At 49.4% G+C, this 27,953-nt stretch overlaps 13 protein-coding genes across 13 annotated transcripts; 7 read left to right on the forward strand and 6 right to left on the reverse strand.

Annotated features, from left to right (window-relative positions):
* Positions 1 to 354: 354 nt before the first annotated feature.
* Positions 355 to 840, forward strand: FTJAE_93 (uncharacterized protein; the record flags this gene model as incomplete). Its single annotated transcript, XM_037356206.1, has 2 exons — positions 355 to 545; positions 627 to 840. 2 exons carry the CDS (start codon positions 355 to 357, stop codon positions 838 to 840), a joined length of 405 nt encoding a protein of 134 aa, XP_037212771.1.
* A 453-nt stretch (positions 841 to 1,293) lies between these two features.
* Positions 1,294 to 2,642, reverse strand: FTJAE_94 (uroporphyrinogen decarboxylase; the record flags this gene model as incomplete). The annotated part of the gene is made up of 5 exons (XM_037356317.1): positions 1,294 to 1,370; positions 1,424 to 1,814; positions 1,873 to 2,408; positions 2,473 to 2,514; positions 2,588 to 2,642. 5 exons carry the CDS (start codon positions 2,640 to 2,642, stop codon positions 1,294 to 1,296), a joined length of 1,101 nt encoding a protein of 366 aa, XP_037212772.1.
* A 431-nt stretch (positions 2,643 to 3,073) lies between these two features.
* On the forward strand, positions 3,074 to 3,518 carry FTJAE_95 (uncharacterized protein; the record flags this gene model as incomplete). Its single annotated transcript, XM_037356426.1, has 2 exons — positions 3,074 to 3,139; positions 3,228 to 3,518. The coding sequence occupies 2 exons, from the start codon at positions 3,074 to 3,076 to the stop codon at positions 3,516 to 3,518; spliced, it is 357 nt and encodes a 118-aa protein (XP_037212773.1).
* Positions 3,519 to 3,684: 166 nt separating this feature from the next.
* FTJAE_96 (GTP-binding protein 2) lies at positions 3,685 to 6,318 on the reverse strand (the record flags this gene model as incomplete). Its single annotated transcript, XM_037356536.1, has 1 exon — positions 3,685 to 6,318. One exon carries the CDS (start codon positions 6,316 to 6,318, stop codon positions 3,685 to 3,687), a length of 2,634 nt encoding a protein of 877 aa, XP_037212774.1.
* A 2,230-nt stretch (positions 6,319 to 8,548) lies between these two features.
* Positions 8,549 to 9,799, forward strand: FTJAE_97 (synaptosomal-associated 23kDa; the record flags this gene model as incomplete). Its single annotated transcript, XM_037356646.1, has 1 exon — positions 8,549 to 9,799. One exon carries the CDS (start codon positions 8,549 to 8,551, stop codon positions 9,797 to 9,799), a length of 1,251 nt encoding a protein of 416 aa, XP_037212775.1.
* Positions 9,800 to 10,880: 1,081 nt separating this feature from the next.
* On the forward strand, positions 10,881 to 13,220 carry FTJAE_98 (ATP-dependent RNA helicase prh1; the record flags this gene model as incomplete). Its single annotated transcript, XM_037356756.1, has 1 exon — positions 10,881 to 13,220. One exon carries the CDS (start codon positions 10,881 to 10,883, stop codon positions 13,218 to 13,220), a length of 2,340 nt encoding a protein of 779 aa, XP_037212776.1.
* Positions 13,221 to 13,422: 202 nt separating this feature from the next.
* FTJAE_99 (acetate non-utilizing 9 mitochondrial precursor) lies at positions 13,423 to 13,916 on the reverse strand (the record flags this gene model as incomplete). The annotated part of the gene is made up of 3 exons (XM_037356867.1): positions 13,423 to 13,502; positions 13,552 to 13,651; positions 13,704 to 13,916. 3 exons carry the CDS (start codon positions 13,914 to 13,916, stop codon positions 13,423 to 13,425), a joined length of 393 nt encoding a protein of 130 aa, XP_037212777.1.
* A 281-nt stretch (positions 13,917 to 14,197) lies between these two features.
* On the forward strand, positions 14,198 to 15,328 carry FTJAE_100 (MNI1 s-adenosylmethionine-dependent methyltransferase of the seven beta-strand family; the record flags this gene model as incomplete). The annotated part of the gene is made up of 2 exons (XM_037342799.1): positions 14,198 to 14,647; positions 14,702 to 15,328. The coding sequence occupies 2 exons, from the start codon at positions 14,198 to 14,200 to the stop codon at positions 15,326 to 15,328; spliced, it is 1,077 nt and encodes a 358-aa protein (XP_037212778.1).
* A 221-nt stretch (positions 15,329 to 15,549) lies between these two features.
* On the reverse strand, positions 15,550 to 16,866 carry FTJAE_101 (component of histone acetyltransferase complex; the record flags this gene model as incomplete). The annotated part of the gene is made up of 1 exon (XM_037342907.1): positions 15,550 to 16,866. The coding sequence occupies one exon, from the start codon at positions 16,864 to 16,866 to the stop codon at positions 15,550 to 15,552; it is 1,317 nt and encodes a 438-aa protein (XP_037212779.1).
* A 1,333-nt stretch (positions 16,867 to 18,199) lies between these two features.
* FTJAE_102 (histone deacetylase phd1) lies at positions 18,200 to 19,699 on the forward strand (the record flags this gene model as incomplete). The annotated part of the gene is made up of 1 exon (XM_037343017.1): positions 18,200 to 19,699. One exon carries the CDS (start codon positions 18,200 to 18,202, stop codon positions 19,697 to 19,699), a length of 1,500 nt encoding a protein of 499 aa, XP_037212780.1.
* Positions 19,700 to 20,455: 756 nt separating this feature from the next.
* On the forward strand, positions 20,456 to 21,522 carry FTJAE_103 (endo alpha-1 4 polygalactosaminidase precursor; the record flags this gene model as incomplete). Its single annotated transcript, XM_037343127.1, has 3 exons — positions 20,456 to 20,506; positions 20,555 to 20,758; positions 20,818 to 21,522. 3 exons carry the CDS (start codon positions 20,456 to 20,458, stop codon positions 21,520 to 21,522), a joined length of 960 nt encoding a protein of 319 aa, XP_037212781.1.
* Positions 21,523 to 22,559: 1,037 nt separating this feature from the next.
* On the reverse strand, positions 22,560 to 24,408 carry FTJAE_104 (major facilitator superfamily transporter; the record flags this gene model as incomplete). The annotated part of the gene is made up of 2 exons (XM_037343237.1): positions 22,560 to 24,022; positions 24,195 to 24,408. The coding sequence occupies 2 exons, from the start codon at positions 24,406 to 24,408 to the stop codon at positions 22,560 to 22,562; spliced, it is 1,677 nt and encodes a 558-aa protein (XP_037212782.1).
* Positions 24,409 to 25,836: 1,428 nt separating this feature from the next.
* On the reverse strand, positions 25,837 to 27,188 carry FTJAE_105 (murein transglycosylase; the record flags this gene model as incomplete). The annotated part of the gene is made up of 2 exons (XM_037343348.1): positions 25,837 to 25,881; positions 25,935 to 27,188. 2 exons carry the CDS (start codon positions 27,186 to 27,188, stop codon positions 25,837 to 25,839), a joined length of 1,299 nt encoding a protein of 432 aa, XP_037212783.1.
* Positions 27,189 to 27,953: the final 765 nt, after the last annotated feature.

The raw sequence follows: 27,953 nt of genomic DNA on the forward strand, positions 1-27,953 counted from the left end.
CCTAGGAACCTATCGAATTTTTTTCTCTTTGCCCTGTTTAGTTGATCATGGGAACACTTCCAGGGCAGGGGAAAATTTGGTAGTAAGTTGCAACATCAATCACGAGGACTTGGCATTGAGTTAAAAACTGTCACCACCGCCCCAGCCAGATCTCATTGATTCAAATAGACTTTTCTCTTCATCATTACAATTCCTTAGAGACGTGCTCCTGAGCGTTTGACTTGACAACATCTCAGTCTACTCAACAACTCCTGGACGGTTACTAGTTTCGTTGTTAGTCACTCAAGAACACGGCGACCACTACCGCCCAACGAACAACAGCACTTTCTCTTCCAAACTCAAACATCTTTCACAATGCTCTCCTCTCACGGTCGAGGTGGTGCTGGCAACATGGCCGACTCAACCCACACTGAGAAGACAGATCCCAGCAAGCTCCAGACTCCCGTCCTCAAGGGCTCTGTTGTCACCACCGGCCGTGGTGGTACAGGCAACATGGCCAAGAACGATGACCCTCGCGAAACTCGTAAGCGCCAGGACGTTGAAGCGTAAGTTTTCTTCTTCTCTCCTCCTGCAACTCGATGTCAGGGATCATTCTCTTTGGAATCGTTGCTGACCCGAGACAAAAGTATCCCTCGACGCCCCTCATCTGGTGCTCAGCATTCTGGCCGTGGTGGCGCGGGCAACATCTTCAAGGACAAGGAGACAGAGTTGACCCGCAAGCCCAGCAACGACGAAGCTATCACTGACGAAGAGGAGCCCAAGTCTGCCAACTCACCTACTGCTGCTGGCGAGTCGTTGGCTCAGAAAGGCAAGAACTGGCTCTTTGGCAAGAAGGCTTAGGACTTCAGAGACCTTCAAGTCTTGCAACATGCTCAATTTTAGAGATGAGAGATTCCATGTTCTACTGCTATTGGGTCTAGTTATTTTACAGTACAGCTCGGTGTTTTGGCGCCTTTGACATTGAATCTGAAGCAGGGGTTCTGTCCTGTCTACCATGTCAGGTAGACAATTTTATGAAGGACGGGTCAACGTACAGGACGAAGGTGAAAAGGAGGAAAAGCAAAAGTCAAGATACCAATGGTTCCCATGAATTAAATGAGCTAAAAACAAAGTGTTATTTTTCTCAGTACCTTGGCCATGCTGTTTTACTATGTTACATTTTTTTCGTGTCTACTGGTATTCTCTGCAATGCTTTTCTGATGCCCTCCCTTATTTACTTTGATGTTCGACGCAGCATAGACACATGGTATCTCAAAATACACCTTCAACACAGCACACAGTGGGTTTTCCCCACTAGTTCTTTTTGGTCAAACGGTGAATCTCCTCGAAGTAGTGCTTGAGATGATCAGGGTTTACGCCAGGCGTAATTCCTGCCTTTGGTCAGCCCCTCGTCCAGCTCAGTATTATATCACAGAGAACTTACCGTGGCCAAGATTGGCGATCCAGCCCTTGTTTCCGACCCAGAAGCCCTCGACCATCTCCTCCACGGCCTTGGTGATAGCCTCCTTGGTGCCATACAGTACCCCTGGATCAGCATTGCCCTGGAACACAATATTGCGGTCGCCTCGGATCTTGACGGCCTCCTTGGGATCATGCAACCAGTCCATGCCAACTACATTATAACCCAGATCGCAGGCAGAGTCAAGTGCGTACCAAGCACCCTTGGGGAACACGGTCATGGGAACCTTCTCCAAGCCGAGGCTCTGGAGCTTGGCGGGAAGCTTCTCGGCGATTTGCTTCAAGTAGGGCTCAGAGAATTGACGGTAAGAAGAAGGGCCGAGCTCTCCTGCCCAGGAGTCAAAGACCATCACCAGCTGTAAAGTTTGCAAGTTAGTCATATACAGTGCAGTTCTAGAGGAGGGCATTCTATACCTGAGCACCAGCCTTGACTTGAAGTGCCAGATGATCCACGCAGATATCGGCGATCTTGGCCAGAAGCTTCTTCGACTCCTCAGGATACTTGTAGATCCATGTCTTGACCCGCGCAAACAGCTTGGTGCCACCACCCTCGACCATGTAGCAGAACAGCGTCCAGGGAGCGCCGCAGAAGCCAATCAAGGGCACCTGTCCCTCAAGCTTCTGGCGTGTCAGTGTGATAGCGTCGTACACGTAGCCGAGCTCAGCAGCAACATCGACGTTCTTAGCGAGCACCTGGCCGTACTGTCCGTCGTCGGGGTTCTGGAGCGGGTTCGGGAAATGAGGGCCCTTCTTCTCAACCATCTCAACAGTCATACCCATCGCCTGGGGGATGACAAGAATGTCGGAGAAGATAATGGCAGCATCGATGAGACCTGCGAATCGGCGGACGGGCTGGAGGGTGATTTCGGTTGCGACTTCAGGGTCACGGCAGCATTCGAAGAAGTCTCGGTTACCCTTGGCTTCGTGATACTCCGGTAGGTAGCGGCCGGCTATCAATTGATCAGGTCAGTCTTGCGGGCTTTTGCCTGCAGGCTAAGATAGATATCTTCTCACCTTGTCGCATCACCCACATAGGAGGACGTTCAATGGTCTGACCTAAGTTGCAACACAGCAAGTCTCAGTACAATTCTCTCTCATGATTCTCACAACTGAGGCTTGGGCAACCCACCCCATGCTGCGCGAAGCAACAAGTCGTTCTTGAGAGGCGCGAAATCTTGTGGCATCTTATGTGCTGTTCAGATTATAGTCAAGTAAAATTGGTACAGCAGCTCAACAATAACTGCAAGTTACAGAATGTGACCTTTAAAAAGAAGTTCTAGTTACATAAACTACAGATACCCCGCCGAGGACTGCCATATGGAATCATGCCTAGTGGAGGGGTCGTAGCTTAGTTACAGTTGGGGCCGAGCTACCTACCTACTGAGCACGGACCAGGTTGATTCCAAATTAACCAACCAGACCCTATCGGTGCTCGGAACTTTGGACGGACCGACACGCTGTCATTACGATGCTGCTAGGCACAGCACGTTAATAGCTGCATTCAGGTTCCATCCATACGAAGCTATACCCACAACCTCGATCTTCAACACTGTCTCCCTGGAACCGCTCTCATCTGGAAAAGCCTGAATTGAGTGACCCATCTTCGTCCGCGACAATGCCTTCCGAGCGCGAGCTTCAGATCAGCCCTATCGTTCCCGAGTCTGTGGTCCATAACACAAAGGTTCGCCCCCTTGCTTTTAATGAATGTTGCTATCACTAGCGATCCATTATCCACGCTCAAGGTTCCTGCGAGCTGACCATCTATGCAGGCTCTCTCCAATCTCCATAGCCTTACTGCGTCACTTTTTGGAGTCACCGCCGGTGTCCTCGGCCTCGAATCTTACTACGGTTTCCTCGTCTACATCATCTTCTCCTGCATCACTGCTCTTCTCTTTTACGCCCTCAAGGTTGCTCCGGAATCACTCCCCAAAGGCCACGCGCCTCTCGATCCTTCTCGTTATTATCGTGGCTTGTTCGAGTTCTGGCTTGGTGGGATATTCAATGGCGTCTCGGGCTTTGTCTTAACTTGGACATTGTTTTATGGCTTGGTTCGGGCCTAGATATAAACCATCATATAGCAGCATACGAATGGCGTTCCTGGAGTTATGATAAAAGATATCCAAAGAGACATTGTGACTACAAGAAAGCAACTAGGTAGTATTTAAAAGCATCATACAAAAAGTTAAACTAGAGGTGTTGGTATTCTACACCAAAAACATCAAAGGTTCAATCAACAATCTCAACAACTTTTCCAACAAATCCTTCGAGTCCAGATTTATCCTGACTTCCGCCTTCTAATAGTATGACTCGTGAACCCATCTCAATCCATTCACGGTGATGGATAAGCTCCAAGCCCATCTCCACTCCGCCCCTCGTCGCATCGGTTTTCTCCTTCTCGTTATTCGTTTCGAGGTCGTCGTTGAGGTCGAATATCTCCTCAATTTCGTCTGCTTCTCTTTCTCCGGTTTCCCATCCTGGATCTTGACGCGATATCTGACGTATGCGCGCCACCGTCCGAATACTAGCGATGTAGATATTTACGAAAGAGCCGATTGCAAGGGCCTGGGTATCTGCGTCATCAAAGACCGCAGTAAAGCCGCTCGCAGCTTGCAGCTTCAGCCCTGTGTCTGCCATATGTTTCGACGGTATCGCCAAGATCATGCCACGCCGGATACGGGGAGGTTCAATAGTAATATTGGAGTCCGTATTACCGTTCTGGAAACGGTGACAGAGTGATTGGATGACGAGGCCAATTGATCCGGCTTGTCCAGATTCAAGGGTCAGAACAGGGAGTCTCAAGTTACGTATGCTCACAATCTGAGCGTCATGCCACTCCCCTGGAGTCGCTGATGCAGAGACGGCATTTTTCATGGCAATGCGGGCCAACTCTGCAGAAGAAGGGTGCGAAATCGAGAGTCCGTAGCTACCAGGAGATTGCCTATCCTCCGGGGTTAAGTCACGAGCTTCGTCATCACTTGGTGGGAAAGGCCCAATAACAATCTTGTCCCCGACAGAGAGTCGTCCAAACCTGAGATAGCCTGATACGACAATACCTGGGTCTGCTTGTTTTCCCAAGGCACCTGTCATGTTACTGTACGACGTTGGCAGAGAAAAGGTATCGTCGATATGAAATAGGCATTTTGGCTGCTCTGGATTCAACGCCATCCCAACATAGTCGCGAGCGGTTGGTGTTGGCGGCAATGGCAGGTTCCCCAAAAGTGCATGCAGGAGGCCAATACCACTTCCTCTTACTGCACTTGTGAATGCTATTGGAACAATCTCGGTTAGGTTGCCACTCTCCGAGATCCCCTTGAGTAGGTCTTGGACTTTGGCCGAGTCATCGTCAGGTACTCGGTCTAAGTCCCTCCATATCTTCTGGTCAGGCCGCAGGATTTTGGGTATACGCCCAGCTTCTTTGACAGCCGACAAGATCTTGTTTGTGGTTCTATGCGCGCTTGTCCTGGAAGCGAGATCCATTTTGGTGATGACAACTGCCAAAGGGATACCCAATTTGAGTGATAATGTAAGGTGGGCTTTGACAAGATCAGCTCCCACTGATGTTACCCCCAGAACATCCTGCGTTGAGGATGTTGCCCCATGTCCTTTGGTGGCTGTATCTCCATCATCTACAGCCAAGCACAAGATGATCCAATGAGGTGCCCAGTTCATCAGCCCACGAAGAACTGTCCGGCGATATCTTGGATGGCCAGCAGAGTCAGAAACAAACACTAAGCGACCACCTTCGGAACAGTCGTGTATATCGATCCAAGACTCGATGTTCCCGTGACTGTAGTTGAGAATTGACTGGTCCTTGTATCCGATGAGTTCCTGAGCTATTGAACTGGTAACCCCCGTGGCCACTTCGTGTCTATGTTTGAGCAAGCTAAGTCGACTGTTGCCACGCCCGTTGTCTAGTGTCCCGGTTGATAGGGTCCCCAAAAGACTTGATTTACCTGATGTGGTAGGACCAGTGAAAGTGACTCTCAACTGCGGTGTTGTTGAACTACCACGGCTGGGTACGGCAGCGCTCTCTGTAATAGCCTGCTCATTCTTATGAGAACTGTTAGTTCCATTCTCCTCATCTAGGAAACCAAAGTTGGGCTTGACAAGTGCTTCAGCAACCCAGAGTTTTCCGTTTCTGATGATTTGATGCGGTGAGGGAACAAAAGTGTCGACCAACTCGGTCGACTCAACCCACTCGCAGTCGCCAACAATGACTCTCCGATGAACTTCGACAGAACAACCTAGGCTTGCGGCCATTACTCTCAAAGTTGTGAGACTCTCTTCCATCTCATCTTTGGTGAGGCCAACAAGAGTGCCATCATCAGCGACACCAATCTCATACAAGGCTCCTCTTGATTCCTCCAATCCCGGGACAAGTTTACTCAGCTTCACAGGAGCAGAAAGATCAACGCTGTCATCCGGAAGTCTTGGAATTGCCAGCTCCTTAGAACTGGACGCATGATATGGAGAGGACTGCTGTAGTCTCCACAGGAGCTGAGTAGTCAAGTGCTGGAGCCTCTGTTGACGGGTTTGTTCACGAGCTTGGCTAGACGGTGTGAGGGAGGCGGTTGAGGGCATGTTCAACCGAGCGTGGCGCGATGTTCCGGCAGTGCTCATGCTCTTAAATACCCTCCTAGGTCGGAGGAGTAGGTGAAGCTTATATTCAGTAGGGCCCTCTTGCGGTTCGGCCTGTAGTTTAATGACCCCATACTCGGACAGCAACCCTGGCTGAGGTTCTTGTGCTGGTCGGCGAAGCTCTGTACTCTGAGCGCCTTCATCCTTCCCTGACTCGCTCAGCGGAGTCCAAGGCGAGGAGACCCTTGGAGGATCAGGGTCATAGGTGAATACAGACGCCATTGTCGTGTTAGAGTGGGCGTAGGGTTCTTAAAGAGGTTGAAAGATAAATCCGATAAATAAGTGATACTGAGTAGGGTTCTCAAGATATTGATGACAGCATGTGCCGATATAAGAGCGATAAAAGAGGAGAATATCGAGTATACAGAAAAGGGAAAGCGTAATAAATCCGGAATATCATCTTGTTGGTTACTTGAAGAAGTGTTGTGAGTTGATCCAAGTGTATCGATCACGTCTCTGGGGGGTTGTGTTAGGGCGGTCAGTTGCCAGCTCAGGAGACGAAGGGCATGATTGAGAGGAAAAGGGAGCCTTGGTGGGTTTATGTAGTTTCGGTCGAGTATTACTTTTTCGGCAAGATGAGTGACTGGAACATGAAGGCGTCCGCGCTCTTGAGCTCCAGAAAATTGAAGATAGAAAGTAAATGTGAGGTAAGGTAATGTAGGCTGATAAAGCCTCCCAGTTGGCGAGTCAGAGGTGACGCATCGGCCAAGTGGCCAATCACGAGAGTCTTATGGGAACCTGGGATACCGTGATCGCCTTAATGGTCCCTTTCGTCAGTTCATATTATTGAACGAGCGGCCGGAATACATTTTAGGTTGCCCAGATTAGTAGTCACAGTAACTCTCTTCCTACCATTCTATCCATCCCAAATTCAAATGCCTGCCCCTAGCTTTACAACATTTCATACTAAGCAGCTGATACATGATCTCAGATAATATCTTAATTACCTTAGTTAATCGTAGTTCCATACATATCTGTAAATATACAGAGTACCTTACTTTATCTAGTGTTCGGTACTTGCTGTCTTGGTGGGGCCTGGAGCTGTGGAGTTTGTTACATACTGGTACGGCCAGTGGATTAATACAGTCGGTTATGGGGAATCCATGAGTGCATCTGCACCTACCTTACGGATAGGTACTCATCTCATGGCGAAATACATTGAGATACCTGGGCCATCTCCTTTGCAGTTTCCATTTGTCTAAATCTCCTTTATGACTCCATATTCAGATTGCATGCTCACAAGGTCTATTGTCTGTCGGTGAGTCACCTCCCTGCAGGTTCAACAACCAAATATCCCAATTTCAGCTTCAGATTTAGAGACAATGAGCGGGCCAAGAAGTGAGAGCCTCAGTTCTTTCTACTGAGGAGGGCTTCCCGAGCCGTGAAACAATTAGGTACTCATTCCTGAGCCTTTTCTAGAACATGGAAGATGGAATGAAAATCTGCGGTCATAGGCTAGGCTCCACAGGTGAAACCATGTTGATACAGGAGCTGTCTACCCATCGTCATTGCTCTCCAAACAAAGGTCAGGGTCGCTTTGGCTTCACCGTGAACACCTCCAAAGCTTCATATGTCACTCCAGCTCAAACACGATAGCCTTCCATGCTATTCATCTTGAAACGCGTATTGTGAAAAATCCGACCTGGCTGAATTTGGGTGTGTCTACGGAGTACCTCGAAGGAAATCGAACACGCAGGCGGCGCCATGGCTGACGCATTGAAATGGCTGAGCCACTCTCTCGGGATAGACGGTGATGAGAATCAAAGCCACATTTGCTGGCGACTCTTAAGTACCTGACGCAATGGAATAAACAACCCACTCGGCTCATCGATGTTGCTGCAGGACTGGAATGAAAACACGATGGCGAATGGCTGCTGCTATAAAGAAATGATTAAGGATCCATGGACTTGCATGGGGAGAGACGGGAGGGTCAAATTGCGGCTGCAACACCAGGGGCCTGGGATTAGACTAAAGGGTCCAAGTGCAATGCTCTGGATCGGATGTATTGGATCTCGGGCGCTTGTTGGGCGCCTATTGCATGAAGAGATCATAATGCCTTGCAAATCGAAACCTTCTATCAGTCTAGGCCTGAGAGGCGTGTGCTCCATGCCCGAAACGACGGGAGAATTAAAGGATAAGCACGCCACAAGCATCCATTGACAAAGTATCCAATCCTTTTAGACACAGGTGAGTTTCGACGTTCAAGTGGAGGGGTCAGGGGACACCGCCCAGGCTAAGCCCAGGGTCCGTTCTCCCCAATAAACCACCGGTACCTAAAGTTAGCACTGCAGGGAACCACTATCGGTCCTCTCTTAAGGCAGCACTACCATCCTCTTCTCCTTTCAGCCCTTCCATTACTTCCATAATTCTCTATTTCCTTTCTTGCTGGCACAATTTACCGTGACAGCTCGTTCGCACGCTCAATCGCGTTCCACATCCAACAACTGGTGCCATGAAGAAGTTTGGCTTTGGAAAGAAAGGTGATGATGGTGATGACGCCAACCGCCACGCCCTCTTTGGTCGCAAGAAGTCGTCTCAGTCCAGTACATCTGAGAATCCTTACGCCAAACAAGGCGGAAAGGACCCCTATGCCGACGATGCAAAGTATGCCAACGTAACTCCTTACCAGCAAGCCCGCGCTAGTCTCAACAACGGCCCTGCCGCCCAGGCTCCGAGTTCCTATGGTGCTCCCGCTCCTGCGCAAGGAAGCTCCAACTCTCAGCCTCAGCCTCCGAGCGGATACGGTGCTGACCGATACGGATCCGGCGGTGGCTATGGTGGAAATCGATATGGCGACTCTGCTCCTCAGAACAAATACAACAGCCCCGGCCCAACGGCTGGTGCAAGAGGCCCCGGTGGCTATGGTGGTTTTGGACCCAGCGAGCCTGACACCAACAGAGACAACTTGTTCGCTGGTGCTCAGGAACGCCAGGCCCAGAAGCAACAGCCTACCAACAACGGCCCACAGTCAGGAGCCGATGGCGGCTCGTACGGCGGTTATGGTGAGGAGCGCGAGTTGACCGCTGAGGAGCAAGAAGAAGCTGAATATCAATCTATTCTGGCGGAGAAGCGACAACTTCAGCAGGACAGTGCATCCTCTGTCAACCGATCGGTGCAAATGGCCCGACAGGCCAATGAAGTCGGTCGCGCCACCCTAGCTCGCCTGGGAGCTCAAGGGGAGCGATTGAACAACACGGAAAAGCATCTTGATCTAGCTGCCAACCAGAACAAGATTGCTCAAGACCGGGCAGCCGAACTGAAGACACTCAACGGAAGTATGTTTGCCGTGCATGTCAGCAACCCTTTTACCTCCAAGCAACGCAAGCAAAAGGCGGACGATGAGGTCATGGCACGCCATCGATCTGAACGAGAACAACGAGAAGCCACCCGCCGTGATGGTTTCCAGGCCAACCAGCGCATGGAAGGCAATTTCAGAGATATGAACACCGTGGGCCGGCCACGACAGCAACCTCGCAAGAAGGATTACGGCAAATTTAACCTTGACGACGAGGAGGGAGCGGATGAGCTTGAGGACCAGATCGATGATGGCATCACCGAGCTTGAGGGCCAAGTGTCCATGATGAATATGGTTGGCAGAGCTATTGGCAAGGAGGTTGACTCGCAGAACAAGCAGATCGACCGTATTATGAACAAGGCAAGTAGTGTTCTCAATTCTAAACCAAACATCATTTTGCTGACTTGACACAGAGCGATGCTGTTGACGATGCCACGAGAATGAACCGAGAACGATTGGCCCGTATCAAGTAAAGGGCAATTCATGACACGATGATACATAGCAACTGTGTTGGGATGGGGGACGATGAGCACATTGGGATTTAATATGTCTATTTAGACGTTTCCATTACAGTACTGCAGGTTAAGTCCGGTCTTGGTCCTGATCAATTGTATAAGCCGACTCAAAAGAATCTGGGGTTTGGAGCATTCCAAGAGCATGTATTCGAAAGTCGAATCACTGTTTAATCGTCCAAGAAGACGGATATTGATGTTTGCGGGTTTTGAAACCATGTATCAGGCGTCCAAGGTATTGTATGTCGCCTCTGAATCTTGACTTCGTCGACTTGGACTCTGCGCATTCATTGATATGGAGTATTTAACCAAACGACTCATATTAGCTATATTGTTTAGGGGCAAACACGTAACTTTCTGATGACCTGTGAAATAGAAGTTGAGGGGACCTGACGATTTAGGATTTGGTTATTTAGGCCTTTGATTTTTAATATCCAAACTCAGTTTCCATCATGTACAGCTATACACTAAGCGGCGACTCTCTAGCATATTGCTAGCTCGGAATAAGAAGACCAGGGACATATCAGGCGATGATGTCTAACCCTGACCGAGAGTTTAGGTAAACATGTTGTGGTGTTTGGATTTGATTGTACCCAACGAAAGCAAAGTATATTTGATGATAGATAATTTATTGAGACTTTGCCGAATCAGTCCTTTTCGCAATTTTCTGAGATCTTTCAATTATGAAATACGGCCTAAGAAGCCATCCATGGTTCGAAAACCCAAGGTGATATTTATATGGTAGGGGTAGTACCTACATTAGGTATGTAGTTGGCGTGGTGGAGACAGTGAAGGAGTATGACTAAAACAAGTGGAACATCTTTGGTACTTGATAGATCGCGTCATGTCATATTTATTTTGTCGGGGTTGTTTCGTTAGGTATACTTCTGATCCCAGCGATTGCCTCCTACCTACCTAGCTATCGACATTGGATCCGAGCGAAAATTTCCACCGTCGCCAACTTTTCACCCTGCACCATGGCAACTGAGAATTCTGGCCCTCCTCCGGCGAAAAAGAGGAAAACTAAGAATAAGGCAGACCCAAATGCTATTACGATAGGGGGGAAAACAATTTCCCTCGAAGGGTATCTCACAGCGCCCTCAAAGGCTGTGCCTGTAGCCTCAATATCAGCATCAGACAGCCCAACGGCCCCTACAGCCGCCCCTTCAGCTGCCCCTGTCGCTACCACAGAAGTAAAGAAGCAAAGGCCAGAGCACAAGAAGCCTCCTAGAGGGCGCGATACCAGCGATAGGTCTCGGACTCGGGATGATCCAAAACTGCTCAAGACACGCAAAGAGCTTCCGATATGGCAGTATCGCGAGGACATTCAGAAGGCCCTTCGAAAGTCCGGTAACGATGTGCTCGTGCTAGTGGGTGAGACAGGTTCTGGAAAAAGTACTCAGGTTCCTCAATTTCTCTATCAGGAGCCCTGGTGTAGGCGTCAAAAGATCAAGATCGCCGGCTCAGACGACGAGATTTCAGTGGGTGGCATGGTCGCAATCACGCAGCCTCGACGAGTCGCCGCGACAACTTTGGCTCATCGTGTTTCTCAAGAAGCCGGTACTCCTCTAGGGAAAGGACGACGAGATGGCTTGGTCGGTTACTCGGTTCGATTTGACCACCAGGTCCCGAAGGGATCAAGGATCAAATTCTTGACTGAGGGTATGTTGCTTCAGGAACTTTTGCGGGACCCCAATCTCAGCAGCTACAGCGCTATCGTAGTCGACGAAATTCATGAACGCAGCCTTGATGTTGATCTACTTGTTGGTTTCCTGAAGCAGATTCTTGCAAGCGACTTGTCTGGCCGCGGGGGCGTCCCGCTCAAGGTGGTCATCATGAGTGCGACAGCAGATGTGGAGGGCATTCAAGAGTTCTTCAAGGATGTGCGACCAAACATCGAGGGCGAGAGCACACTGCAGGTTCTTAAGATCAAGGGACGACAGTACCCTGTCACAGTTCACCATGAACCGCGACCTGTACCCGACATCCAGGACGCCCTTCTCAAGACGATATACAAGATACACTTGCAAGAGCAGCTCCCGGGAGATATCCTTGCTTTTCTGACTGGCCAGGAAGAGATTGAAGCTGCCCAAAAGCTGATTGAGGAATATGCAGAAACTCTTGCCTCTAACGTTCCCAAGATCAAGGTGTTCCCTTTGTATGGTCAACTCTCGATGGACGCGCAGCGCGAGGCCTTCTTACCTGTCAAGACTCCTTTTACGCGTAAGATCGTGCTGGCGACAAATATTGCTGAAACATCAGTCACTGTTCCCGGAGTCAGATATGTGGTGGATTGTGGTAAAGCAAAAGTGAAGCAATACCGAGCACGTCTGGGCATGGAATCTCTTCTCGCGAAACCGATCTCGAAATCTTCCGCTGTGCAACGAACTGGTCGAGCAGGCCGCGAGGGACCCGGAAAGTGCTTTAGATTATACCCAGAATCAGCCTTCAAGACACTGCAAGATTCCGATCTTCCCGAGATTCTTCGAAACGACGTCTTGGGCGCAGTTCTGACCATGAAGACACGAGGAATCCAGGATGTCCTTGCTTTTCCTCTCATGGATCCCCCAGAGACAGAAGCAATCGAGAAAGCTCTCATTCACTTGCATTTCCTTGGTGCTCTCAATGATGACGGCACTATCACGAGGGCTGGTGAAATAATGGCCCGCTTTCCTATTTCTGCGCCTTTGGGGGCTGTTTTGCTTGCTGCTGCGGATCCCGAGTTTGATTGTGTGGTCGAGGTGATCGACATAATTTCCTGTATCACATCCGGAGAGGATATATTCCTGAGTATCCAGTCTGAGCAGGCCCAAGAAGAGGTGGAAACCTTCAGAAAGGAGCTCCAACGCCGTGAGGGAGACATCATCACATATCTTACCACCATCCAACAATACACCGCGGAGAACGCAGACAGAGTGAATTGGTGCAAGCAACGAAAGATCAACATGAGAAACATGAAACAAGCTCTGAACATTCGAAGGCAGCTTCGGGGTATGTGTCTCAAGGAGAAGCTCCTGGATGAGGCTCCACCGGCTGATCCCCAACCATTCGTGCCCATCTCTCCAGAACGTGCTGAGCAAGTCCTCAAGTGTTTCTTGAGGGGCTTCGCTCTGAAAACTGCCATGCTGGCTCCCGACGGCAGCTTTGTCACGATCCAAGGCAAACACGTCGTTGCCATCCATCCTGCCAGCGTATTACATGGGCAGAAGAAAGAATCCATCATGTTCCTCGAGCACGTCTACACGAATAAGAATTATGCCAAGAAGGTCAGCGCCATCCAAGCTACATGGATTGTTGAAGCAATGGGAGGCAGGTAGATATTTAGTGGTGTTATTTGTTTAGTAAAGGCATGCTTGTAGTTAATACATTGGAAAAGGTTTTGTCTATATAGTGTACAAACTTTTGAAGATTATCCGTACACGTTCAAGTCAGTAACATGAGCAAAATGTTGAGTTATACCTTATCCTCCGTTATTTGACCATAAATTCTTCGGTCCTGGTCTGTCTACATAGACCATGTCTATGACTCTTGCTCGCCACCTTCTTTGCTCCGGTTTTGAATGGCCTGCATCAACTCGTATAGTTGGTGTATTTGTTCATCTGCTACATGTTAAATTCAACTATTCGTGTACTGATCATTCTTACTTACCGCTCATCTTTGAGAGCTTCTGCTCATCTAACTTATCATCCACCCACTGATCGCCTTCAATCTTTTGCGCATACATTTGCCACTCTGTTAGGAAACCAATCTTGGAACTGCTTAGCATGGTGTTTTTGCTAGGTCTTTTGCAAGAAACATACCAGATGAGCTGGGTTATCCACCTTTCTGTGCGCTCTGAACTCAGCTTTGATGTACTCATCTCCAAGAACTCTCATCTCAGCTGGCAAATGCTTGCGATGGGCACGGAGGAGTCGACGGTATAAAGGAATAGGAGGAAGAAGGGCAGTAGGGTTGGGCTTAAGGCCTCGTTGTGTGTTTGCGGCTGATGCCAGTCTCAACAGAGATGAACGCATATTGAATGAATTCTTCAAAGGCCTATAGGCGATCCCGTGCTATTTTCATATAGAAACAAGAACTCGCTCGCTGTGTTCTTGGCTGGTAAAGACGAGTCGTTGAGAATGATATCGGACAGAATTGCGGGAGTCGAGATTCTCAAGCATACCTAAGCAAGTACACTACCACCCACTATCTGCCTCTACTGCCCCACTACACAGTGCACACACTTACAGCTTTTTATCTGTACCTACCAAAGTCTCAAAGGCTCTTTGAGTGGTGAACAAAAGCTCCTTTCACAATGTCGTTTTCATTCGGTTTCGCCGGTGACGATATCTCTGATGATGAGCAGACTCCATCTGTCGTCAAGCCCACGACTGCTGCTGCAGCCACTACCAGCGCCTTTCCGGTCCCAGGAAAGCCTCAGCTCCCACCAGCTGTTCACCAACTCTCTGATTTGCTTGCTCAACTACCGTCAAAGATCGCGTATAGCCTTCTAGATGTGACGCTCGATAATGGAACTGCTATCCAGCTACCGCGAAGAGAGTTATGGGACGTGAGGGTGCAGCTGATGGCCGAGGAGGAAGATGTTGCTGGCGCTCAGTCTGAAGGCTTGGGAAGCCATGATGTGAAAACGGGTGTTTACGAGGGCGGTTTTAAGAGCTGGGAGAGCAGTGTCGATTTAGTTAAGGTACTGGCAGCGAATAACGTCACCTCAGCATTGGGACAAAAGGGGCTTCGAGTCATGGAGGTACGTGAAATAAATGATACTTATAACATGATATATCTAACTCTAGACCAACAGCTTGGATGCGGTACAGCTCTACCATCTTTGGCAGTCTTCCAATGGGCCATGGCCTCAACATCTGAAAACAAGCCTCTGTCTCTCATCATGGCGGACTATAACCCTTCAGTTCTTCAGCTCGTCACTTTGCCCAACTTTATCCTTTCATGGGCCCTTAATAACCCCCAGATACCTGCTCTCCAACAAGCTTTCTCAATTGAGGGCGAGGTTGAGCTAGGCCCTGATGTTCTCGCCGCCTTCGAACAATCACTCAAGGAAGCGAACGTCACTCTCTCGTTTGTGTCTGGCGCTTGGTCACAGGAGTTCGTCGATCTCATATACGCTCTGCCTTCAAGTCATGGTCATGAAAGGAGCACGCTGCTCCTCGGTGCAGAAACAATTTACTCTCCATTTGCCCTCCAGGCCTTTCTCGAGACCCTCTTCTTAATACTGGAAAGGGAGAAGAAGACCGATAGAAGCCAAGCAGCTGCTCTTGTAGGAGCAAAACGCCTATACTTTGGGGTTGGTGGTTCACTGGATGACTTTATTGACAAAGCACGTCAGAAAGGAGCTCGAGTGGAACAGCTCAGAGAAGAGGTAGAGGGGGTCCGAAGAGGGGTTGTTCAGTGCGTTCTTGGACCGACATAGGCATATTGAATCCCAAGTATATCGTCAATTCCCGAGAGGATTAAGCAATGCGTGCATCTTCGGCTTCTGCGTTCGAGGACCAGAAACTGTACTGCTCAAAGCAACATGGGTATATTATATGCCTTTCCTAAACGCCACCTTTAATCGAACTGCTTTCCTTAACAAGTCCTGAGCACCTTAGTTGGGTGTGGTACGTAAAGCTCAGTGGTTTCAGGGCCTTCCTACTTGCCCTTCTTTTGTAGCTTTTCTCTACACTTAGGGCAGTACCATGTCCCGTTGGGCTCGCTCTTGAGATCGACGCATGACCAGTGAAACCACTCATACGGACAATTGTCGTTGTCGCACGCGACCATGTCCCCGTAGCTCACGTTATGGCAAAGGCAATACTTCTTGTCGTCGCCAGCCTCTTCATCGTCATCGTCAGCATCTCCTATAATATCATCTCCGTCAACATCCTTACCATCGGCCACGGGCGTACTTCTTGATCGACCGTCGGCACCATCTTCGTCCTCTCCACTGCCGCTGTCGACGTCCGAAAGTTCACTGTCATTCGTTGGCGCAGGCGAGTTTCGATTCGAGGCTTTCTTAACCCGAGAAAGATTCGACTTGTTGGTAGACTTCTTCCGTATTCCACCTGTTGGCGTACCTCGACGGCCGCTCAATGGTCCTGTTGACTTTACAGACCCGGTTCTTGGGCCTGCACTACCTGCCCTCGCAAGACCAGACCCTCCAACGGCACCACCCTTAGGGGTGCCGGGTCCAAGTGATGAGTGTCTTGCCAAACCGCTGGATGTAGTTGGTATAGTCCCCAAAGCAGGGTTCACCCGAGCAACGCGCTTTGTGGCGGGTCCTGCAGAGCCTTCTCTTTGTCGATTCAAGATCATGCTGGCTGCAGGTGTTGCCGGAGCAGACGCCGCGTGCTGCTGAGACTGTGCGTGACGAACATTGGGGTGGTTGGGAAGCCGAGCAAGTGCGGGATTGGAAGAGGTTTGCGCAGCGGCAAGAGGAGTCGAGGGACCAGCTGCAGTCGTCATATGACTTGCTGGGTTTATGGCCCGGATCGAAGGGGCAGTATGATTTGCAGCGCTCGGTCGAAGTAGCGAGGGAACTTCGTCAGGATCGGTAAAGCCAGGTTCGGCTCGGTCGTAAAGCAACTTGATTTGGCTGTCCAGGTTTTTGAGATGCTTGTCTACTATGATCTGCATCTTCTGGCACAATGCGATCTTTTCTTTCGATAGTTGGTCGGCTTGCGCAAAACTGTCGCGGACCTGTTTTCGAAGAAGGTCTTCCTTGGGGTTTGGCTCATGGCTTCCGTTTGTCTTGATCCATTTCTGTATCTTCCCGTCTCGGTCCTCGATCGTACGTAAGCACTCGGAGTATTGACGATCTTTATCGGCAACCTCTTCTTGTATGAAACGGATCTCTTCGGGAAGGTTTTGGACGCGGTTAATCCAGTCGTCGAGGATCAAGCCAGGGTCGAGGGCTTCGGCTTGAGGCATCCTCTTGACGAAGTCGATAGACAAGTCGTCTCTAGGCATGATTGTTAACGATAAGAAGGTCGAGCAATACTAGCTAAGAGAAAAATGCGATAACGTCAAAGCCTGATGCCCGAGACCCGTGTGACAGTGTAAACGAATGCGCATCGATGTGTGGCGAGAGCAGCATAGATGGAAGATGGAAGGAAAGAAGAAGAAAAAGATTGATGATAATGCAGATGAAAAAGTATTGATGTGATGATGGCTGGTTGGCTTGATGTAGACAAGACAGGAAAAGGGCGAGGGTCTAGAAAATCAAAGTGGTCCCATAGCCTGACGGATACGAGTCCCGAAGCCAAATGGTAGATGAAATGGCAGGGCAGTAAATGGCTGTTACCAGCAACCTGCGAGGCGAAGGCGAAGGCGAAGACAAAGGTAAAGGCAAAAAGCAAAGGCAATGCTTTGGGTCAAACTCAAGCAAGTCCAAAGAAGAACGCGGAGTGCAACTCGACATGAATGACTCGGGCTCGGCTCACCTCGATACCCACTTGCTCGCTTGTCCTTTCTTTTTGACTTGAGAGTAGTGGAAGTCGCGGTGCTCTGCTCTGCTCTGCCGGAATCAAAGGCAGCAGCCGCGAATGTGTTCTCTTGGGGGTGCTCTATTTGAGAAGGATGGGCATGGAGGCAGAATTAGGATGTATGAAGGGAAAAGGTGGAGGCGTTTCTGGTGTAAGTTTTGATAGTTGGGGAACCTCCGGAGTACTAAGGCAGCCTGTTCCGCAGGTTGTTTCTCACAGCCACACAGGTACTAAAGGGCAGGTATCGAAGCCACAGCTCAAATTCGCCTGTGCTATGACCGTTCTGGCATAGACCAATATGCACTAATAAGAGATAGAAGCTGCACGTTGGTTCCTGCCGGTGACTTTCCCTACCTACTAAGGTAAGGTACCTACCAAGTATTTTGAAGTCGCTTGTGTCCTCTAAGCTCACCCGGAGCCCCAGTAGCTGCACTGAAAGGAACTTGACTATACTTCCCCCAGACCGAAGTGACCATTCACAACCTGAGGTAACAGTGGGGCCTCCCGCGCAATTGCCAACCGCTTGCATTTGTGCATTTTCGACTCTTGAGATCTGGAGCTATCTATTTCACCAACTACATTAACCATACCAGAATTTCAACCACCCAAATTTGTGTCAGAATTCATCACTTGAAGAGCTTTGCAGCCGTCTCATACTATCCATCTGTTGTGTTATCGGTATTTTACAGCTACACTATCATCATTATTTGGCATCAGATACCGGCAGCGACTTATTCAAGCCACTCTTCGTCTGGACTACTGGTTGATACATCGCACACTCGTACCAGCCAAAGCACCTCTTTTCTTGTACTCCGACGATGGACATAGACTCCTATAGGTACCGGGTGCCTAAACCCAACTACCTTCCGCATATTGCAGACGAGGATCGTGATAACTCGGTCGTTGAGGAGTTCTCCAATCAGCCACTAGGGCTGGCTAGTGAGATGGACAATGCTAAATTCTACAACAAGTGCAAGCGTCTGGCTGAAGAGTCTGGTATCACAAAACCCAAGGGTTACAACGTTTCCTTCCACTGCAACCCGGACATTGAGAAGCATCATTTTGGAGTCACTCATCCCATGAAACCGTGGCGATTAACCCTGTCCAAGAGTCTCATCTACTCTTACGGAATGTCATTCGCGATGGATAACTACATCTCCAGAGCCGCCACATATGAGGAGCTTGCAGAATTTCATTCTTCTGACTATCTAGATTTCCTTGGTACTGTCCTTCCTGAGCCAGTACCTCGGGATCTCGAGAACCAAGGGGTTGACCTCAAGTTCAACCTTGGTGGTTCTGATTGTCCCCTCTTTGATGGCCTCTTCAACTACTGTTCGTTATCAGCCGGTGGATCTCTGGACGCGGCCAGGAAGATTTGCTCTAAGCAGTCTGATATCGCCATTTCCTGGGGTGGCGGTCTTCATCATGCCAAGAGGTCTGAAGCGTCTGGATTTTGTTATATCAACGACATCGTGATCGCCATTCTTGAACTCCTTCGATACTACCCGCGAGTATTATACATCGACATCGATGTGCACCATGGAGACGGTGTTGAAGAAGCCTTCTTTTCAACGGACAGAGTCATGACAGTCTCTTTTCACAAATATGACCCGAATAACTTCTTCCCGGGGACTGGTGCCCTCGATGACAACGGCCCTAAGAGCGAGCATAATCCGGGTGCTCACCATGCTTTCAACGTACCATTGAACGACGGTATCACTGATGAGCAATACGATCATTTATTTAACACTGTCATTGGCAAGATTGTGGAGAAATTTCGACCAGGTGCAATCGCTTTGCAATGCGGTGCGGATTCTTTGGCCGGCGATCGTCTGGGCCGCTTCAACCTCCAAGTTCAGGGCCATGGTGCCTGTGTCAAGTTCTGCAAAGAAATGGGCATCCCCATGATCCTCTTTGGAGGCGGCGGCTACACTCCCAGGAACGTGGCGAGGGCATGGACTTACGAGACGAGTATTGCTATCAATGCTCAAGACAAGATCAACCCCATTCTTCCAGAGCATGCCCCATGGCGTGATCATTTCCGGCAGGATACCCTCTTCCCTACTCTGGAACAAATCTTGGGCGAGCCACGAGTGAATCGGAACCCCCCGAAGCGATTACAGGAGATTGTTCAACATGTTACAGAACAGCTCCGTTTTGTGGAAGCAGCACCAAGTGTTCAGCTCCAGACAATACCGCCAGATCTTGGTGCCATCAGGGATGATGTTGAGGAACGTCTGAAGGAGGAAAACGAAGAGAGACGCGACGAGGTTCGGAAAGCCCGGGAAGCTGCAATCGGGACCGCCATGCAGCTTTGAATCACGAAGTACTTCTCAACGTCACAATGTTAATAGTACCGTGTATCGTCACAGTGATTCTAGGGCCACTTTCGTTTCTCCTAGAAAGCTCGAGCCAGGTTCGGAACATAATATTAACTCCGGAGTACAGAGTAAGCTTATTTGAGCTCACCGAGGCTGAGCTGAAAAGATTACCTGAACGCCTTGTCTGTAAAGGATCATCACCGACAAGGCCATTTCAAACAAGGATGTAGTTAATCTCCTGCTGGAGAGGGTTTCGCTCTTGACCCACTATTCCACCTCTGGTGTTACCATATTAGCCATATTCAGCACCTTTGGAACTTCCGTCCCTTGTTATTTATGACTATTGAATAAGCCATTAGAAAATCATGCCCAGAAGACGGCTGTGTCAAAGCATGATGGTTCGGTTTTTTGTTGCATCCTGTTCCACAGAATCCTTTCGTATCCATCTCACCAGCTCACCCGTTGAGCACGAGGCAAGGTGCCAAGGTATGATATGATATTGATGACAGCGAGTGGAATAGCAGTATAGTCAAGTTAGGGTATAATATAGAGCTTGATTATTCTGCAAATTTTTACATTACGGAGGTGTATGTCACGCCGGGACTTCTTCAACTCATCAAAGTCCACATACATTTCCTAATTCAAGAATTCGTCTCGAACTGGTCATTCCAATACCTCCCCAGGACTTTTGCAGCAATATCTTCCTTTGTTCAACACTTATTTTTCTCTTCTTGAAATACGAGATTGGTAGCCATGGTTGCTTACAATCGAATTGCCCTTACTGTTCTGGCTGCTGGCGGCTCTGTAAGCGCTCGTCGTAAAGACGAATGTCGGGTTGCTAACCATGTCAAGGCCGTAGAGGCAAAGCCTGCTACCGCAGCTTCTTCAGCCTTATTTGAGCTCTCCGACTTTAAACCCGGCGTAGAATGGGAAATTGTCCTACACCAGCCTATCAAGCACGATACCGTTGCCGATCTGATCCCGTCCGAAGCCAAAGTCTGGGACATTGACATGGGACATGGCCGCGATTATCCAGAGATGATTCCCCTGCTCAAGGTAATGCGTGGTTGTTCCAAGTCCAAATAACATGGCAGTATACTGAAATATTCATGCAGGGTGCTGGAAAGTTTGTGATCTGCTACTTCAACGCCGGAGCTCTTCAGTCATGGGACAAGGATATCAAACAGTTTCCCAAGGCCGTTATTGGTCATTCCTTGGCCTATCCTTATGACAGTGAGGAGTGGTATCTCGACATCCGTGACTCAACTGTGCTCGAGCTTCAGAAAGCACGCCTTGACGTTGCTGCAAAGATTGGGTGCGATGCAGTGGACCCTGACAATGTCGACGCTTGGCAGCAGGATGGCGAGGACCCTACAGGTTTCAAACTGAAGCCATCCGACTACACCAAATACCTCAAGAATCTTGCAGAATACGCCCACTCAATCAAGACCAAGGATGGTAACCGTCTTCTCGTGGGCCAAAAGAATGCACCTGAAATTGCGGATGACCTTGTCTCAACCCTTGACTTCGCTGTTCTCGAGTCTTGCCGCGGCACTACGGATCCTGTCGAGGAGAACTGGCCATTCTGTGAGGACTTCCAAACATACATCGACGCTGGCAAGCCTGTACTCCAGATTGAGTATCCTCCCTCTGTTGAGAAAACCGGTAAGCTCAGTTCGTCCGACAATACCTACTACTGCACCTCCAAGGACGAGGATAAGGGTTTCAGCAAAATCTTGAAGTGGGCTTCTGCTCAACTTGACGGCTGGGGTCAGTTCTGTGGCGATGATCCTTTCCGCACTCCTGTCATCAATGAGTAGGGCTATTAGTGAACAAGAATGGCTTAATATTCATACACATTAGACTATTGTGCTCTGTCTGTATACTTGGAGTGGTGCAATACTGCTCCATGAAGCCCACCGCCACTCCCAAGCTGACTCCCATGGACGTCGGGCTCTAGACTTCTATTCTTTATATACCGTATTGGCTTATTAAATCATTCTTTGGCCCATTCTGGTGATTTTCTTCACATGTTCAAGCAGCCGGTTCTGAGTAGTCATCCGACATCATTTGCGTGCTTGTAGTCTTGGGGCGTCAACCTCCGCCCACCAGCGTTCCCATATTTTCACGTATCTCTCTCTTTCTCTGAAAAGCCAGCTATGAGCACGGGGACTTCCTCATGATGGATTTTCATCTAACATACAGAGTGACACTGGCTACTCTGTGTGCCAAGGAAGAGAAGTTGTACAACCTGACGAACCAGCAGTAGCCGTATAGCTGTGTCACAAGTCAACGCGTGAGAATGATCTATTTTCCATCAGCTTTTGCGAAAGCATCCCAGACAGTGGATCTCGATCTGGCAGCCTCCCACCCACTCATGCTCCATTGCCAGTATATCGTGGAAAGTAGAGACCATAGAATCCCTTTTGTTACTCACCATCCTCAGATTTCTGGCCAGTGACTCGCATGCAACAGAAAACATCAGAATGAAGGGCCTTATATCAGTGGCAGAAGTTGTTCTATGTTTAGGTAAACAAGCATCACGCTTCTTTGGTGTATTTCTTCCCACATCAGGGCTATACATATAATCCTTACTGAAAATGTCGCTACCAACTACTTTTTTGCAGCCCTTTATTGATAGTTGCGTCCAAGCACGGTGATTATGATCTCTAGTTCTAGGTACACTTTTGGAAGATGGCGATCTTCAAATACAATATTTGAACCTACAAGGCCCCCTTTTTTGCACTATCCTGGGGAACGCTTTTCTGAGGCAGGAATGTGCAATAGTAGTTAATGGTTAACCAATACTCAGCATAGTGAAAGTAAAAGTGAGTGTAGTCAAGAAATTGTCGGCACATCACTGGGCAATGCCAGCTCTGGCTTTCTGGTGCATATTTCGAAGTTGAGCTGCCACAAACACCACAAGTGCAACACCAATGACAAGACCTATGACAAGAAGCATAATATCAACGGGCACTGGGTTACCGTTGAAGGTCTCGTGGAACAAAACATCCAGGCCAGACTGTGAGAAGTTTAACAAGCCCGAGAGGCAGATAATGAGGCCATACACAGTTCCAAAGGTTCGGAACCCAAACACCTTTGCACTGTAGTCTGATACAGCAGTGTAATAAAATGGACGGTACAAGACAAAGAGGACAATACCAGTGTATGCTGCCCACTCAAAGGGTAGGACACCCAAGATACCAATGAGCGTGCCACATGCAACGAGTGTCGATAGCACAAGAACAGTGCTGACATGGTCAAGCGCTGTTCCGATGAAAGGAATCGCAAATATTCCACCTGCTGGCAAGGCTACATCGAAGAAAGTATTGATCCTTACAGCACGATCGTGGTCTCCGAATATGGCTTCGTACTGCGGTCGAATGGTCGCGACGAAGAAGTTGATGCGTGTCATTTGAACGACAGTGAAAAGGCAGACGAGGATGAACCAAGGAGAGCGGATTTGATCTACCACAGTGCGGTCGTGGAGGACTCCCCAGACACCTGAGGCGACATGCTGTCTCTCCTTGGCTTCAACTTGATCATCACCCTTGGACGAACCTAGGAGGTTCTCGATATCATGTACCACAGCTTCGCGCCTTTCCCTCTCTTCACGACGCTCATCGCGGAGCAGAGCTGTATGCTCGTCAATCTCCTGTTGCGTGCTCGATGTGGAGTGCACAACAATGTTTTCATCCGCTTCAGCAGCCTGGTCGACAAGCTCGCCGACAGTCTTGTAAGACTGTCCAGGCATGACAACAATTTGACTGATGAATATCACAGCAGGGACAATCAAGTAGACGAGGAAGAACTTGCGAAGGGTGAAGCTACCGTCTGTGGCATTGTAGATCAGGCGATAAATGAGAAACAATGCACTCGAAGAGTCGAAAGCGCCGGTTAAGAGCGCGAGAATGAGACCTGAGTGTCGCGGGAAGGCATTGGAGAGCTGAAATGACGAGATGTATGTGAATGGACCACCGAGGGCGAGGAACAAGTATCCGGGGAGAAGACCATCGAAAGGTAGGGATCCGGCATATGCCATAAGTAATGTGCCTATCGTTAGGAAGAGACACCCAAGCAAGCCACATACACGAGGACCAAAATGGTCGAGAATTGCGCCAACAGGAAGGGCTGCAACGTTTGTCCCAACAGCAGCGACTGTGAACATCAGGTTGAGCCTGATTTCGACGCATGTGTCCTGAGGATCATCAGAGATAGCGTTTGTATCAATGGTTGGGCTTCGATAGTGGCTGAGCTTGCATACATCAGAATATGCACCCTCAAGCTTTAGGACTGGCTTGATGGCAGCGTAGCCAAAGACTAATAAACAGTGTTAGCAACTTTACCATGGATGGCAAGGCTTTGATAAGAGACTTGCCTATGCCCGCAGCGAAGAGACAGTGTACGACCGCGGCACCAATCTGGACTAGATTCACCTGTTAGTATAGGTTGCTTATCTACACATCCAATCCATTGATAAGTGAAAACTCACGCAATCGCTTCCACTGAGGAACCTCAAATGCCCCAACAGTTTGAGCATGTTGCTCATCTGGCCTCAACGAAGCCGTTTCGAAGTCCTGAGGAACAGGGTTGAAAGTCAAGCGTCGGACGCGCAAACTCGCATCACTCCCTCTCCTCTCAATCGAAGCGCCATGACCGGGCGGAGCGGTCAACGTCTCGATGCTTTGAACACGGTTCAGCGACATGCTCGGTGTGCCGAAGTTTGAAAGAACCGGAAGTGAGTGAGGTGGGAGAGTCTGACTGCTGTCACTTATAATGGACAGGCCGTCTGAGATAAGGTAGGTATTTAAATAAACGGGCTCCGGGTAAAACATACAACTAATGTGGAGTCCATGACGATGAAAGCATGGGATCTGGATGCGCCACTAGAAGGCAACCTGCAGTAATGCGCCTCTAGCGGTAATAGTTAGTTGTGTTTTTATCTTTATCAATGTCCAGTCTCAAAATATGACTGGTTTTGTCACTAAGCAGATACAACCCTGGGCTGCAGCCAAGCCAACGTCCTCATACATACTTACATACTGGATGTCAACCTCCACCGTTACAGTTGTCGTTTTGCTGTTGCGCGCAGCGACTTGTACTCTCAACGGTATTCTCGGAAAGTGTCTAGGCAACACCAGTTGGCCAGAAATAACAGCTTACTACTGAGTATTAGAGGCCTGTCAAGATGTATCACTACCCCTCCGTGATCTCATATGACGCACGGAGCGGCACACGAGTAGACGCATCCATAACCAGGATTGGTTCCGATCAAGGGTCACATGCAGCAACATGCTAGATTGTGGTTGGTAGAGGTTCGAACAAGGTGTTGAACGCATGTGGCGTCTGGGGAACAGGACGTTCCCTAACTTAGACCATCACGGAACGGGACTATTCTATCCCGTCCAACGACCACTCATTCATTCATCGAACATGTCGATGAAAGAGCAGTCTGTCACCTCACAATTTCTGGGGGAAAGCGGGGGGGCTACCAAAGAATGCAAAATCGTACTTTACAAGACACTATACACTATCCAAATCGCAGACATTACATAGACAAGCTAAGCTCAAAGAGAGGGCATTTCTATTCCAGGACCCAACGACGTTGACCACTTGATCTCATTGCTGTCCGAAAAGATTCTTCCATCGCCATCTCTTCGGTTAGGGGTATAAAACACCTTGAGGGCTCCTCCCAGTGCAAAATTGGCAATCGCTGGCTGCATTCGTCTGTCGCCAAACAATGGCTCAGGGCATGATCGTTCCGTGAGGAGTCCAATGTAAGAAACAGGCCAAAATGCAATATATGGAGTACTTGCTGACATAAGAAAATAAAGTAAAACAAATACTGTTAGAAAAGGACGCCGAGAACAAGACAAGCCAGGAGATCGGCTGTCACAACATTCTTAGGTCCTTACTCATCCAGCGTATCCAAGAGTTTCAATCCGGCTCAAGAAATGGGAGGAAGCCTGCTCATGCCAGCCGTCGCGCACCTCATCGATATAATCAACTCAGGCCCAACAGCTTGCGCTCGTCCGTGGCCCGCGGCCGAAAGGTCCCAAGCTCTGTCACCCAGAATATTGACAAGAAGTTCCAAAAAACGCACATCCTACTTGACCTCGTCAAGTAACATTCTTTTAATAGTATCGGACAGTAATCTTTTGGCCCTCAGCGGCAGCAGTCTAGAAAAGAACGTTAGTGTTTCGCTAATACCACAGGGACAATGATAACTTACGGTGCAGCCAGTTCCCTCGCTCCACTGGCCATTGACGTAGGAGCATTTCTTGTTGCCACCCTTGATCTCAATGTTGAAGTCAAGGAGGGCAGTGCTGGTTGGCGAGTTCTGGAAAATGGAGACAAAGGTCATGCCATTCTTCATGCCAACGCCGAGAACAACTGGTGCCCAGTTACCGGCATCCTTGCCGGTAGAGCTGTCCCAAACACAAGCCTGCTCGACAGTGTAGCCCTTCTTGTTGACATAATATTGGGCTGAGGTGCCTACATTGTCCCAGACATAGTACTTGTCCTGGTCGGGGTTGCAGACAGCGACGCTACTACCAGGCTCAGCAACAGCAGGGATGACCATGTTCTCAGTTCCGGGGTAGTCAGTTCGGCAAGTCGCAACCTGCTCGTCGAGGTCATTTTGAATAGTGACACCGCCGACACCAGGTTCGCAAAGAGTGTCGTAACCATCACGTGTCAGTTCGAGCTTGCCGTCCTTGTTGCAGTAGAGTCCACCAATAGATTCACGCTCGGAGCCTTGAGCGGAGGGCCACTGAGTCTTCTGGTAGCCAACGGGGCAAGCGTAGGAGCACATAGCACCGGCCTTGCAACCGTCGCCAGAGATAGCAGTGTCAATCTGATAGATCAGCTTGGACACGGAGCTGTAGTCAGGGCAGTACTGAATACCAGACCAGCCACCAAGGTTCAGCCAGTCGAGGGCAACAGCACCATACTCTGAGGGGAACTCGCTGCAGTCGATAGTACCGCTCTCAAACTTCTTGTCAACACCAGTGGCGCCGCTGGAGCCACTGTAGCTGGAGCTGGAGCTGGAACCACTTGACTTGGGCTTGGAGGCCTTAGATTGAGTGGCGGCTGGGGCCGAGTAGACAGCCGTAGTAGCCGCAGCAGTCTTGGACTCGTAGAATTGAGCGCCCACCTCCTTCTTGGGCTGAGAAACCTTGGCGGGCTGAGCAGCACTGGTGGCAGGAGCTGCGGGTGCATCGTAGGTAGGATTAGACTCGCCAACAATGACGAGGCTACCACCATCGAGACCAGCCTTGGCGGCCTGGATGTCGATCTCCTCTCCACCGAGCTCATAGACGGTCTCGGTGGCGGCGACAACGTACTCCGTGATAACATCAGGGTCACGCTTCTCGACCTTGGAGCCAGCGTGGCGGCGGGCGTGCATGTGCTGGTGCTGGTGATGCTGGGCGGTAGCACCGGCGGCGAGCGTGGCCGCAAGGGTGTAAGTGATGAGGTTCTTCATGGTAACGGTTCAACCTATATATCTAGTTCAAACTTGTGATTAGCCTTCAACCTTTTCCCGTTGCTTTGAGACGATTCCACGGTGCATGTTCGTGAAGGAGAGCCGATGAGACATGTGAGTTTGCGCGGTGCACCATCATTTGCGCATGTCTAGACATGCAAAGCGCCCTGTCGTTCAGTTTGCTGTTGCTTTAGTCGATGAGGCGTCAGGTAGTTCATCTGTCCTAGCTCATGTTGCTTTCCCTTCCCAGCATAATTCATGTTGCGACTCGATCATCGCACATTGCCCGTTTCCACCATTGCTTTCCCTCGGCTTGCCCGTCATAGTTTTTTGAGTTTCGCAGCCGACAGTCGTTGTGTTTGTGGTGGTGGTTGTTGCTGCTGCTTGAATCGGTATGCCTTGAAACTCATCTCTGCCACATCGGCCTCCTCTCCAATCGCCACTATTCCGCTTCTTTGCGCATCGACTAACCTTTTATTGTCTTTTAAAGAATGTTGTGTTTTTGAAAGTATAATCCAATCCCCTCGACTAAGTGAGCGACTGCTGTAAAAGCGAACGTGATGAGGCAAGAGGCCGGGGAAAACAAAAAACAGTTTGATAAATGAGTGTGGGAGAGAGTAAGTAAAGATGAAACTCTCAGTTGGCAAGGAAGGAGCACACGAGGAAAGCAAGAGGAACAAAGCGCCTGGGGTTGACGGAGACGAAAGGGGATAAGAATGAAAAGAGGTCCAGCGTCTTGCCCAGGATTGGGGAGGGACCAGGGAC

The sequence above is a fragment of the Fusarium tjaetaba genome, assembly GCF_013396195.1.
Source record: "Fusarium tjaetaba strain NRRL 66243 chromosome Unknown NRRL66243_c0000005, whole genome shotgun sequence".
Lineage (NCBI taxonomy): Eukaryota > Fungi > Ascomycota > Sordariomycetes > Hypocreales > Nectriaceae > Fusarium > Fusarium tjaetaba.